Below are 13,868 nucleotides of genomic sequence, written 5' to 3'. Positions count from 1 at the left end.
GGTTGAGTGAGTGCTCAGAGGCAGGGGAATGTAATAGATGATCTCGAAAGAAATAATAGCGTGGTTCTTATGTGACAGGCACTGTTCTAAGCAGTTTATATATACTGATGATTTAACTTTGCAACCAACTTCGGTGGGAGAGGATCATTGTCCCAAGTTTATTCTTTATTTTAAATTTTTTGAGTGTTTTTTCCCTTTGTTAATGCCCCTAACAACCATGGGACAGTGATTGAGCAGTTTTTATTTATTTATTCATTTATTTATTGGCCTTGCAGCATGTGGGATCTTAGTTTCCTGACCAGGAATTGAAACTGTGCCCCCTGAAGTTGAAGCACAGAGTCTTAACCACTGGACCACCCAGGAAGTTCCCATTGTTCCCATTTTGAAGATGAGAAAACTGAGGCCCGAAGAAGTGAAGGAACTTGCTTAGGGGTCACGCAGCTAGGAAGTAGCAGACAGCCTAGCTTCTGAATCCATTCTCTCATTGCCTCATGCTCCTGGCCTGTGGGAATCAGAGCTGAGCCCTTGTTCCCCTGTGTACAGCTCTTTGAGGGGGTGCTCCAGCCTTTTAGGGGCCAAAGGACTCTGTGGGGAGGGATCAAGAGCAAACTGGAGGAGTGTTGACTGCCTGGGTGTCCCAAGGGCAGGGAAGACCTGGCCAGTTCCTCATTTTGGACTCCTCTGCATAAGCCCTGCCCGGGGAGCCCAGGATACAGCAGATGAAGGCAGGTGAGGGTGGGTGTTTGCATGAATAAGCAAAGGGTGCTGCGAAGCAGGTAGGATCCCCAGGCTGCAGGTGCCACCCCGAAGTTCACATTTCCCCCCAAAAGTACAACCACTAGCCCGCCTTGAGAGAAAGAGCCTGGCAGCCTGGGGCCTCCTTGTGTTCCATGCTCCTCTTTTCTGAGAAATGGAAGAGGAAAGGGGTGTGGATAGTGCTCCCCTGGGTAAATTATAATTCACCAGTGAGTTGAACCTGGACTGTGTCTCCTCCCTTCCTACTCTCTGTCTCTGCAGTATTCCCAGCACTCGGCTGCTCCCCTCCCTGCCTGGGTAAGTGAGAAACCAGGCCACTCTATCACCTTTTGAGCCATAAATGAGCCTCAGGATACTCTGGGGCCACGCATCCCAGCTGCCCTGGCCAGACCTGGGAAGAGGAATCTGAACAATAGCATTAAAAACAAAAACAACCAACAGCAATTATAACCAACCTCTGGTTCTAGGCACTTTGCATGAATTACCTCTCAGTTCACAACCATTTTATAGATGAAGAAACTGAGGACAAGATAAGTGGCTCAAGGACTCACAGCTAATACATGGCAGGACAGGGACCTGGGCTTTTAGATGATGCTAGATGCCAAAGGTGGAGAAGGCAATGGCACCCCACTCCAGTACTCTTGCCTGGAAAATCCCACAGATGGAGGAGCCTGATGGGCTGCAATCCATGGGGTCGCTAAGAGTCGGACACGACTGAGCGACTTCCCTTTCACTTTCATGCATTGGAGAAGGAAATGGCAACCCGCTCCAGTGTTCTTGCCTGGAGAATCCCAGGGACAGGGGAGCCTGGTGGGCTGCTGTCTATGGGGTCGCACAGAGTCGGACACAACTGACGTGGCTTAGCAGCAGCAGCAGCAGCAGATGCCAAAGGATAAAACTCAGCTAGGGCACCACTGAATTAAGATGAGTGGCTCTGGGCCAATGTGTCTGGTTGAGTAGGGGTGACAAGCCCCTGGTTACCCACCCCAGGGTCCTGTGTGAGCCTCCCTAGGACAAACCCCCATCCCCTACCGCCGTCATTGGGAAGAAAGGGGACCTGGAGGCCGCAGACAGGAGAGCGTTTGGCCCTTCATGTCCTTCCATCCTATCAGCCCTGCAGCTGAAATGCTTCTTTTTTAAAAAGATTGAGTATTCATGTCTCAGAGCCACATGTGACCGCAGCAGTTAAAAGCCAACTCTAGATGTGTCGACCAGCTGTTTTGGCTCTTTCTGGCCGTGGAGGGGGTGCCAGGCTGGTAATTGGAGAGGAATGACTGATGCACATCTGGTGAATTGTTTTAGAACTTCTTTGGTGATTCCCTGACACAGACGCACAAGTACCCACCCCCATCACCCTCACATGCTCTATGACCTTGGCCATGGCAGGATCACACATGCTAAGTGTGTCACTTTGGAACTGGCACCTAGGCCCGTGTGGATGTAGGTCATTTTACCTCCAAGCTGAATCAAATGACAGCCTGATCTGAGGCTCCAGCCAAGAATGCTGATGGAGGGCTGGTTAATGTGCCTTGAAACACTGGGGAAAACGGGGTTAGTGGAAAACCCTGGAAGCCGTGTGCTATAGAATTCTGGGAGGCTACCACCTCCTTTCCTTGGCTCTCAAGCCTTCTTTTGTCCTAGCTGGGTATCAGGCTAGCTGGCCAGGGAGCATGGAAGTTTTCTTTATTTATCTTGACCTTTTCATGTAAGTAATTTTTATAGTTCCATTAACTAGAAGACCCTTTGCAAACCACCAGGCAAAATATATTACTATGAACACCTCAGGGACTTGCATGGAATGCTAATAGGATTGGGGGATTGATTCAGAGGGCTCATCACGAGTGAGAGACAGTCTTGGCCAGGGAAGGGCTAGTGTTGACTCAGGGGTTCATTTGCAGAGGAGACCCCAAGTCTGACCTAGATCCTTTGGCTCAATGCCAAGATCCCCGTGCTGGCTGCTTTATATCAACCTGGCCCAGGACTGATGCTCTGGCCTTGCCTCTGTATCTCGGAGCACACTTGTTCCCATGCCGAGCTCTGCATCTACATTGGTGGAATGGATTCTTCTCAAGCTTGGCTTGAATCAGTTAGCCAAAAATTCAAACCCTAGACTCCCAGAGCTGGAAGGAACATTTGAATCATGTCATTCAGCTCCTTCATTTCATAGATGAGGAACTGAGACCCAGAGGGAGGGAGGGGACTTGCTAAGTTGGTGACAGATTTGGCACTGGTACTAACTTATCTCAGCCTGTGGTCCAGGTGGTGGTGGAGCATGAGGTTAAGGGCAGACCTTTTAGCATCACATGGATGTGAGTTTAAACCTTGTCTTGGCAACTGATCAGCTAGGTCCTGGTGAGAAACAGATGGTATGTTAACTGAGGAGGGTTTAATAAAACTATAAAGGCTTGAGAAGGGATAATGGAAACTGTTGGGTTGGCCAAAAAGTTCATCTGGGTCCCAAACAAACTTTTTGGCCAACCCAATACCTGCCTCAAGGATGAAGTGGAACAATGGGCAGTCAGTGTCCAGCAAAGAAGGAGGACTTATATTTGGCCTCTTTCGCTTACCATAGCCACTAGTATCCACCTAAGCAATTGCAGCATGCGTGGTTGTTATGTTGTCCATATTCCTTGTCCCTCTAGGAGGAAAAGAGAGGACAGAAATAAAGGGTCAAGTGAGCCTTTGTGGCTGCTGAAGGTTATGCTTCCCAGCCTCTTGCACCTTCAGGTGGACCCAGAGGACCACTTGAGAAAGGAGACTGGGCATCACTGGGTGTTTTCCTAAGCACATTTTGGGCTTTGTTTTACCATCTGGTCATACTAGGGAATGAGTGAATGATAGAAGTATAGAAGGGGGAAAGGGACCTTAAGAGTACCAATATCCAATTTCCTACGAAATTGGGAAATCTAAGGAATCAGATAGCAAATAGTTTAGGCTTTGCTCACCATCTGTCTCTGTGGCGAGGACTCAGCTCTGTCCCTGTAGTTCAAAAGCAGCCTTGGACAATATGTCAGTGAATGGGCACAGCTGTGCTCCAACAAAACATCACTTATAGAAATAGATGGCAGCAGCATGTGGCCTGAGAATCCGACCCCTGCCCTCCAGCTTCTGTAGGTCCTCTATACTCTACTGAAATGTTCCCAGGGATGGGCTGCTACCTACCTATAGAAAGAGGCCTCTGAACTGCTGAACCATCCAAGTAATAGAAAATCTTACCTTGAATTTGGCTGAAATCTGCCCCTTTGTCACATGTGCCCCTGAGTTCCTATTTTGTCTGGGACCGAGTGGCTCCCACTTCTCTTTGACAGCCTGTCAGCTGACTTCAACCTGCCTCCCACTCATTACTTCTCCAGGCTACACTTGCCCACCATCAACAAGCCCCAACCTTCACATGATCCTCACAGGTCATGGTTCCACACTCTCTGCATCCTGGTCCTTCTCCCCAGTCTTGTAAATTTCCCTTGCAAAGCACAGGGTCATCAACAGCCACTTATGGAGTAACTGTGAGGCATGGTAAGTTCCAGGGATGTTTATGACTTTGGATTTGACCTCAAGGAGCTCACACTCTATTGGGGAGGCCAGATCAACCCAAGCTAATTGCGGAAATGGCAGGGCCAGTCAGGAGGAACCTTGTGTGGGTAGGGAGGTTCTGGTGGGAAAATATTTCACCTTCCATAGCTGTGCAGACTGGGCTGGCTGTAGCCCTCTCAGCTTCTTGGTGGAGCTGAGTGATGGAGGCTGTGCCTGGCCTTGCTGACCCAGGTGACTGGGACTGGGGAGCCGAGGGGAAGCCTTTCAAGCTTTCAGGTCCTGTGACATGGTGATATCACAGCATCAAGGGAGTGTCAGCAGTCAAAGGAGCCTTTAAGGGTGATGTGCTTTAATGCTCTTATTTTATAGACGAGAGAAGGGGAAGCCACCTGCCCAGGCTCATGCTGGACTCATACTTGGGTCTCCTGGCTCTTCATCCAGTGCCTTTTTCAAAGGAACGGAGGACAGATACCAGGGGTCCCTGTGAGATCAAAAGTAGAGGTTTACTAGACTGTAAGAAGGGCTTCCCTGGTGGCTCAATGGTAAAGAACCTGCCTGCTGATGCAGGAGACTCGGGTTCAATCCCTGGGTCAGGAAGATCCTCTGGAAAAGGAAATGGCAACCCACTCCAGCATTCTTGCCTGGGAAATCCCATATAGGAACCTGCTGGGCTACAGTCCATGAGGTCACTAAAGAGTCGGGCACAACTTAGTGACTAAAACATCAAGACCATAGGGAGAGGATGGGGCTTGGGGATCAGGGAGTGGGACTAGAGCACTGGCAGTAGTCCAGGCCTTTCCTGGAGGACAGCTTCTGGCGACTCTCAGCTGAATGGGACTTCAGACCTCCTCTGGTCTAATCTGAATTCCAGGGGAAGTTACAGCCCTGGGGAGGAAAGTGAGTTGCTTGATATCACTGAGATGGATGCCGGTAGACACAAACCCAGGTCTCCTCACATCTACAGCTGGGCTTGTTCTACAGCCCCCACCATCCCTAAGACCACCCAGCACCCTGTTCCCACAGGTCCAGAAGTAGCCTGAGCCAAGAGGCAGGGTCTAGAGATGTGGCGACTTCCCTGTGACTGACCTCTGAAACCAAAGACAACCATGCCCTCTCCATGCTTGCTTTGGTGCTCTCTCCTTGGGACCCACAAACACTGAGCACCTACTGTGTACCAGGCATCATGAGAGCTTTAAAAAGCCCAACTGAAAGCGGCCTCTGTCCCCCAGGGGCTGGAGACCTGCAAAGAAGAGACAGGTACTGACAGAGGGAACTCGCTCAAGGTCTGTGTGGATGGCCTGTGATAGATGTTGAGGTAGCATGTGGGGAAGCCTGGCACATAGAGGGTGCTCAGAAACCGGGAGCACACAGGAATTGGCACTAAGTGGTGAGCACCATCAGCTATCTTAGACATGGGATCCAGACCCCACGGTGTGTGTGAGAGACAGAGAATTAGTAACAGCAGGTCCTGTTTATTGAGTACTCACTGGGGGCCAGGCCAGGTCTAAACACTCATTATGTATTACTGCATTAAATCTTTGCAATAGCCCATGACATAGATACTATTATTGTCCCCATTTTACAGATGAAGAAACTGAGGCACAGAAGGTTAAGCTATTTGCTTATTGTCCTGTAATTGTAACTGTAAATAGCAGATAGGGAGTTTAAATATGGGTCGTCACATTCTCTTCCATCCTGGCCTCTCCACAAGGAGGTGGGGATGGGGCCGCCCTACAGTACTCCGCCCCCATATCCCTTAGAGCTCACCCCCCATGTTTATGACCTCAGTGAAAGATGAGAACAAGAGAGACAACCTGGGGGTGGAGGATTAGGGAAGCTCAGGCATGGCCAAGACCCTGCCGTGGGGCTGAGGACACCCTACTAGTAACAATACAGGACTCACTCAGCACTGACTGGACCCCAGGGTCTGCTCTGGGTACTTTGTCAGCTCAATGAATCCTTGCACACAGCCCGAGGCCCAGCCTGTCACTCGCCCCCACTGAACAGATGGGGACTGACACAGAGAGGGCGGTAACCCGCCTGAAGTCCGGAGCTGATGAGTGGCGCCGCCGGGCCCAGCCCCCGATCCCTGGGTGCCATCTGTGCTCTTAGCCGCTGTGCCATGCTGCTCATCACTAAATGCACCTCTAACACCTGGGAGGGTAGAGGCAGGACTGAGGCAGGACGATGGGGTGGCGGTCAGGGTGCGGGGAAGCTGAGAGGGCAGAGATTCAGATGTCCCCGTGGAGCCCTCGGCAGAGCCAGCCTCAGGGTGCCCATGACAGCACCCGGGTGTGCAGCAGAGAGAAGGGGGGCTTGACAGAATGCCCCCATTTCAAGTTACAACAGCCTGAGAAGGAGGAGGTGGGGGTGACGGAACCGTGACTCAGCCTCTCCTGGGGGGTCAGCTGGCGTGAAGGACTCGGGTCAGAGAGAACTCAGGGGACCTGTATACTCTTGGGGTGGCTGCCGTGTAAACCCTGGCCCTGTGTGGAGGGACGGCCCGCCTGGGGTTCCCGTAGAATCTGGGGTAGGAGCTGGCTGCCCCTGCTCCAGGTGGCGTCACAGGTCTTGCCTCTGCTCCCACTCAGGAGACGCGCCTTGCGTCCTGTCCCGTCCCCTCCCCACCAGATAACAAACACGCAGTGGCCCAGTTGCCAGATATGGCTATCTGAACCTCAGAAACTTGCTATCGATATTTCATGCTTCAAACAACACTGTCTAAACAATGCCAATGAAATATGAATGAACTGAGGTTTTTGACAAGCAGATAGCCAAGACGGAATACCAGGGTGATGAGGAGGAGAGGGGGACAGTGAGGTCTGGATGGACTGCGGGGACAGCAACCACATCCCTGGACTCAGGCCCAGGGACTCTGCTTATAGAGTCACCGGGAGCCTGCATGCTGGATCCAGGGCTGAGCTGGGGGAGGTCCTCAGCACGCGGTCCTAGGGGTCCCTGGGAGAGGCCACGGGAAGGGAGAATGGGAAGAGCTTGCTCAGAGCCCCCGGAGGTGCCTCCCTTGCAGGTAGGAGTGGGGGGCAGGACAAAGGCCAGGGCTTAGGTCTCTAGGATCAGAGGACCAGAGAGGCGAGGGTTGGCAGGGCACTGGCTAGTTTCTGCCCTTTCTCCCTTGAGCTGCTCCAAGCCCCTACTCAGCCCACAGGGGACTTGGCACAGTGACACAGCTTCTCTGGCTTGAACCTTCTGGGAGGGAGAGGTTGTCCAGCCTGGATGCGGCATGAAGGCCACATGATCGTGGTCGCCTCTTGCCTCCCTCAGCCTTCAGAGGCCTCTGTCTCTGGGAGCCGCCTCCTCCAGCTCCTTCCTCCCTGACCAGAGATCACACAGTTCATGGGATCCCAGACCCCCAGGCCTCAGTTGTTCTATGGATAAAATGAAGCAGATGGATGGATTGTCTGTGAGGTGCCTTTCAGACCTAACATGGGACAGGTTCCCTGGTCCACTGCCCGCCCTCGCCTTCTGCAGCAGAACTCCTGCGCAGGGATCAAGGCACTGCTGTATGCAGGCAGAAGGTACCTGGAGGTATCTGGGCTCACCGGACAAGCTGATGGGAGGGTCTGCTGGAAGGTGAGGGGCCCAGGAATGGAAAAAAGTGGGGCCTCAGCCTAAGGGGGTGGGATGGAGGGAAGAGGGAGCCGCTGAGGACAGGGCTGGGATGGGGAACCAGGGGACAATGCCTCGAGTCTGGTGTATGCTGGGGACATTGAATCTGAGTTTGTTAGCAAGTGCGGTGGGAGCGGGAGAAGCCAGGCAGCAGGGATGACTGACTGGGGTCTTGTTAGCTACTGAGTGAGCAGCTCACTGTGGCTGTAAGTGGAATTGGTCACTGGAGTCAGGGTTCAGCTAAGAAGTGGGTTAGCTAGTAGGCCCCAGCCACTGCCCAGGAGCCGTGAAGTGAGGGACTCTCGAAGTCTTGAGCACAACCAGAACTCTGCCTGAAAGCAATCTGTACCAATGAGAAGGACTCAAGGGCCAGGGCTCCCCACAGACACACCACATCCCAGGCTGGCAAAGGGTGGGCTGTCAGCAAACTACGAGCCAATGGGGCATCTGAAATGGTTCTTTGGGGTCTGCCTTGCCAGGAGGCCTAGGTAAAGCTAAGGCAACAGCTTCAGAGCCAAGGTTTGTATTTGGGAGGGGCCAGAGGACCCCACGGGCTTCCCCAGTGGCCCAGTAGGTAAAGAATCCACTGTCAATGCATCAGGCACAGGAGATGTGGGTTTGATCCCTGGGTTGGGAAGATCCCCTGAAGGAGGGCATGGCAACCCACTCCAGTATTCTTGCCTGGAGAATCCCCATGGACAGAAGAGCCTGGCAGGTTACAGTCCGTGGGGTCACAGAGTCAGACACAACTGAGCATGCACACATGCAGAGGACCCCCCACCCACCATAAAATGAACCTTGTTGTCTAACATGACAGCACCCTCTCGCTCGCACTCAGCCAAGCAGTGGGCGTGGAAGCAGGGTGGGGATTTGGAAGTCAGTGGCAGCTCGTCTAAGCTCACCACTGGGGGCCACCTGCTTCCCTGGCCCAGGCCAGTTCCAAGCAGAGAGAAGGTGGCTAGTCGCTTGTCAGAAAAAAAGCTTCATCTAGATCCCTTCTGAAAAACTGACAGTGTTGATGGTAGCTGCTGATTTCCCAGGCTCACAAAACGGGGGGGGATGGGGTGGCCAAGGAGGTTTCTGTAATCCCTCACTGATGGATTAGATGGTGGGGCAGATCTCTCAGGAGCAATGGATGACCTTGAGAAAATGTGGATGTCAAAGGGAGAGAGAAATAATCTCCCTTCCTCAAACTGCTGCCAATAAGCCTTCTCAGCACTGGGGTAGTTGATGGAAACTATTCTGCTATTGCCTCCCAACTCAGGAGGCTGTAGCATTTGACTGAGTGATAAGAAATTGCCAGGCACTTTCTAATTACAATTATCATCATCGTGGCTGTCTCTCTTAATTACTTTCTTATAATTAGCTGTTGCTTTTTCCTCAGCATTTGTGTACTTTGCAGATTTGCTGACATTTGAGAGCCCCAAAATAGGGCCATTTGGGGAGGAGGGCAGAAAGGTGGGGAAAACGTGAGGGGAACAGACTCTTTACAGGCAACATGATAAATGTGGGGGCCTTTGCAATAAGAAATTGGGGAAACCAAAAGATGGGTCATTTTCTGACCTGATGGGGAAAGAGAACAGGGGTGGGGATGTAGGGATTGGGCTTTGTGGAGGGTCTCCTAGTGTTAAACCTTGGAGGAAATACTCTTTCTTAAAACTCGTTCTGTCTTCCTTTATTCAAAGGTACATTCTATGAGATCAGAGTCCATGTGCATGAACTGTCCAGATTCCTGTACTCTTGCCCTCCCCATCAGCTGTTTGTTTGTTTGTTTGTTTTGTTTTTAAAGACATCTTCTAGTTTGATAGCCAAAAATGAGTGTTTCCTTTTTGGGGAGGAAATAACTTGAAAAGTCACCAAGCTGCCATTTCTCAGGCTTGGGTTTCATTTTAGGAAACAAAATTGACCCTGGTGAATCCTTTTCAGAGTTAATTAAATAACTCAGGTCAGGAGTAGCTTGCTTTTCCCTGAAGCCAGAGATGCATTCTGAGCATCTTTACAAAGTGGATTGTGCTCCTTGACCAGATGGCTTGGTTTTCACACTGGTCCTGTTCTTCCTCCCTCTCTTCTGACCTCCCGCAGCCTTGTGTACAGAGGAGTGTGTGCACGGCCGCTGCGTTTCCCCGGACACCTGCCACTGTGAGCCCGGCTGGGGAGGGCCTGACTGCTCCAGCGGTGAGTCTGGGGTCTTTGGGGTTTGAGTGGGGCCACAGCTCTGGCTGGGGAGGGGCTGTGCCGTGGTTGGATGCTGAATTCTTTGTTCTGGGCTTGGGGTGCCTAGGCAAATGTGGGCGTTGGGGAGGAAGCATGCCTACATGATGGTACTTGGGGTGGAGGGCTCTAGGGGCATGGCGGAGTTCTGGAGGGGCATTGCATGTTGTGTGTGGGGGGAACTGTGCGGTCATCTGTGGATCATCTTTGGCTGATCCAAAGGCTCCGTGGGTGCTCACAGAGACTCTGACTTTTGATGGATGAAACACCTCTGAGTAAGGTCTTTGAGGCTTAAAGTGAAATTGAGAAGCCGCCCATGGGTGTCGACCCAGGACGTCACAGTAGTCGAGGTTTGGTCCTCAGCGTGGCTGATCCAAAGGCTCAGTGGGTGCTCACAGCGACTCCAGGGACTGATTTATGAGACTGGTGGGCCCTGGGATGCGTCTGTGTTCCCCAAAGGTAGAAGAATGGCATGCTTGTAGGGGGAGGTTACTGTGTTCTTACAGCTCTCTGGGCGGCTGTTCACACTCCCTGGGGGAGGCTCTCTAGTGAGCACGAGTGAGGCGGATGCGCTTGGACTGACCGAGTGACCCACAGCAGCACAGGCACATCTCTACTGTGGGACTGGCGGCCGAGTGCTCAGGGAATTCTCGCCAAGAGTCCAGCTGAAGGCGAATGCTTCCCCTTTGGCTCATTTCCCCTATATCCTCACACATAGCCTTCTTTCCAGTGGCACTGTTTGGGATCAATGGTTGGCTAATGTCATGGTCTTACTTGATTCCAAAGAGCCCTTGATTAGTGTGGAAGCCCAGTTTCCTTCCTGCTTTGAGCTGGGATAGGGTGTCTTTCTGTGTGTGACTCGGGGAGATAACATAGCTAAGGTGGTCCAGGCAGGGTCTAACCCCTACCAGTGACCCATCTTGGGGAGCCACCTCCCTGTTCTGCAACGGTCATGACAACTTGAAGAAGGAATGTTGGGTCCACACTGGCCCAGGGTGGTGCCCTTGCTGTTTTCCACTCTCTGCTGGGGTGACATCTTGTTATGGTCCTTTTTTCCAAAGGCCTTAACTGGAGTCTCCCTGTCCGTCCAGTCTATGGGAACTTACCAGGCAAAGCAACCTATTGGATGTGATTTTGTTTGGGCTTTGTTTGGGTGGTTCTCTAGGCTTGGGGAGCCCAGGGTCAGTTTGGGGTGCTCCAGAGACTCTCTCTAATGTGTTGGGACCTCCATTGACTGTGCTACCTTCTTCCTTCCACCGTTTTCCCTGCTTTGAGGTAAGTTGTGCTGAGAAACAGGGCAGGGACTCCCCCAGGCAATGAAAGGTACACCTGGGGGACACGGAAGATAAAGAAATGTGTTCAAGCAGTCTTTGTGTGAGCACCAGAAACATGTCGGCTGAAACGTTTGAGAGCTTTTTCCCCTCTTAGCTTTGTTCTGCTTTGTGTAACTTTGCCTACGATGAATCTTTGATGAGGAACTATCTAACTCAGGTTCGGTTAACCCTTCTGGGACAGGTTTGCTTGCTGTTGCCAAATTATAACGTCAAGGGCGGTCTGCTGGAGGTTGAAATACAGCCTGAGTCTCCGGGTCCTGAGTGCACACAAATCACCATCCAGCACGAATGTGTTTGACGCTCGCTGTTTCTGGACTGTGGTGGCTGTGGGACCTGGAGGGTGTTTTTAGACAGTCTGTCACTTTGGGTTTCCTTCCAGTCCAGTGAAAGAAATGGAAGGGCAGCTGCCTTTGATCAACAGGACTAGGCAGTTTAGAGTAAATCTTGTGCCTGGAGTGTGTTTACCAAGCATGTAGCCCTGTTACTTCACAGTGTGAACCCAAGCTGCCCAATTGCCACTCCCAATTCAGTCATCAGACTTGGTGCTGAGCAACTCGCAACCTGTTTCCTCAGTAAATCCACCCTCGTAGGTTCAAGAGACACCACCTTTGCGTCTACTAAAGGCATGTGCTCCTAAACGCAAAGGAAGCTTCAAAGAAGAATTCCAGCCTTCCTTTGAGAGATGGCAGGATTGAATGAAGGGAATTCATAGATTCCCATTCTCACAATCATTCAGAGCACTGACCATTTAGATGCCCTGCCCAGAGATTTCCAACCACTGCTTGAATCCCTCTCTTAACAAGGAGCTCACTGCTTCCTCTAGAAGCACATTCTGACTAATGAAAAGTTTTCCCCTCTTTTAAGTTGAAATCTGTCTCTAGCTTCTATGAGTTGGTTCTCACCCATGATAAAGGCCAGAGCTGGGTGTTGGATCTCCATGATCATTCTTGCCATATCTGTACTTTCTTCCAAGGAGCTCAGTGGACAGCAAATTGTGTGTGGGCAGATAGTCATCTTAGAGCAATTGATGGTAGTCATTGAAACCGTACAGATGATATCAGAGTCTCCTTCCACAGGTGAGGCCTTCAGGTATTAGAAGACAGTGATCACCTCCTTTCCCCCAGTTTTTATTTTCAAAGCTTCTTTGTTTTTTATATGACATTGTTTAAACTTCCTTCTCTATTTAGTTTCTCTCCATTGGCTGTGGCCTTTATTCCTCTTGGCTGTTGTTCCTAGATCTGACTACAGATGCAAGCTCGTATGGAAAAATAATAATAGATATAGGTGCCCTTTATTGAATTTTACTATGCACTAGGTACTTTATTCATCTTCTCATTTACTCTTTGCAACAACCCTATGATATGAAAATTATTATTAGCCCCATTTTACAGATGAGAAAGTTGAAACACAGAGAGGTTAAAAAACTTTCAAAGGGCACACAGCCAGTAAATGATGAAACTGGGACTACTGATCAAGTAAAAACCTAAGCCTGGACATGTAATTATTATGCTTTCTTTCCTTCTGGATGCTCAGCCTCTGTTAATACAGACTGAGATTGAAACAGGTCCTTGATGAGAAAACCTAGTTGCTCACAGGGGAAGGAAGGATCTGCTTGAAAGATGTGGCCCTGAGATATTGTTGTAGAAGTAGATGAATCAGCCATGGGACACAGATTGTGAATTTGTTTACTCTGAGCAAGCTGACCCTCCTTGCTATTGTGCCTTTGGACACCTGTCTGCCATTGTGTGCTCTGAGGGACTTTAGGGACTTCATGGGGCCCGTGTCAATGGGGATGGGTGTCTCCGTCAGCGCACTATCTGGAGATTTCTGAATGGAGTCTCTCGTTTGCATGTCTATACATGTGACATACTTGCAGGGAAGCTTGGATTTTTTATTTAGTCAAAGGCATCATTCTTTTGTTTTGTTTTGTTTTGTTTTTTTTAATTTTATTTTTTAACTTTACAATTTTTTTTATTTCTCAATATAGTTTTTATTTTTTATTTTTTGTTGTTGTTGTTCTTCAATTTTATTTTATTTTTAAACTTTACATAATTGTATTAGTTTTGCCAAATATCAAAATGAATCTGCCACAGGTATACCTGTGTTCCCCATCCTGAACCCTCCTCCCTCCTCCCTCCCCATTCCATCCCTCTGGGTCGTCCCAGTGCACCAGCCCCAAGCATCCAGTATCGTGCATCGAACCTGGACTGGCAACTCGTTTCATACATGATATTTTACATGTTTCAATGCCATTCTCCCAAATCTTCCCACCCTCTCCCTCTCCCACAGAGTCCATAAGACTGTTCTATACATCAGTGTCTCTTTTGCTGTCTCGCACACAGGGTTATTGTTACCATCTTTCTAAATTCCATATATATGCGTTAGTATACTGTACTGGTGTTTTTCTTT

At 50.3% G+C, this 13,868-nt stretch overlaps 1 protein-coding gene across 21 annotated transcripts in view; it reads left to right on the top strand.

The window, feature by feature from the left end:
- The window catches only part of MEGF11 (multiple EGF like domains 11), a 389,965-nt gene that overhangs the window by 174,169 nt on the left and 201,928 nt on the right, over positions 1-13,868 (top strand). For 20 of the 21 annotated variants that reach the window (XR_008698837.1, XR_008698848.1, XR_008698844.1 and 17 more), the window contains one exon: positions 9,997-10,089. Coding sequence is in view for 1 of the 21 variants with exons in the window: in XM_055536753.1 (XP_055392728.1) it covers positions 9,997-10,089 (93 nt within the window). In the remaining 20 variants the exon portion in view is untranslated. Of the gene's footprint in view, positions 1-9,996; positions 10,090-11,640; positions 12,379-13,868 lie in introns of those variants that run through there. The other variant, XR_008698835.1, reaches the window with a different exon arrangement.

This window comes from Bubalus kerabau, chromosome 10 (genome assembly GCF_029407905.1).
Source record: "Bubalus kerabau isolate K-KA32 ecotype Philippines breed swamp buffalo chromosome 10, PCC_UOA_SB_1v2, whole genome shotgun sequence".
In the NCBI taxonomy this organism is placed as follows: Eukaryota; Metazoa; Chordata; class Mammalia; order Artiodactyla; family Bovidae; genus Bubalus; species Bubalus kerabau.
The sequence above is the reverse complement of the archived record's forward strand: the minus strand, read 5'-3'. Positions and strand labels throughout refer to the sequence as shown.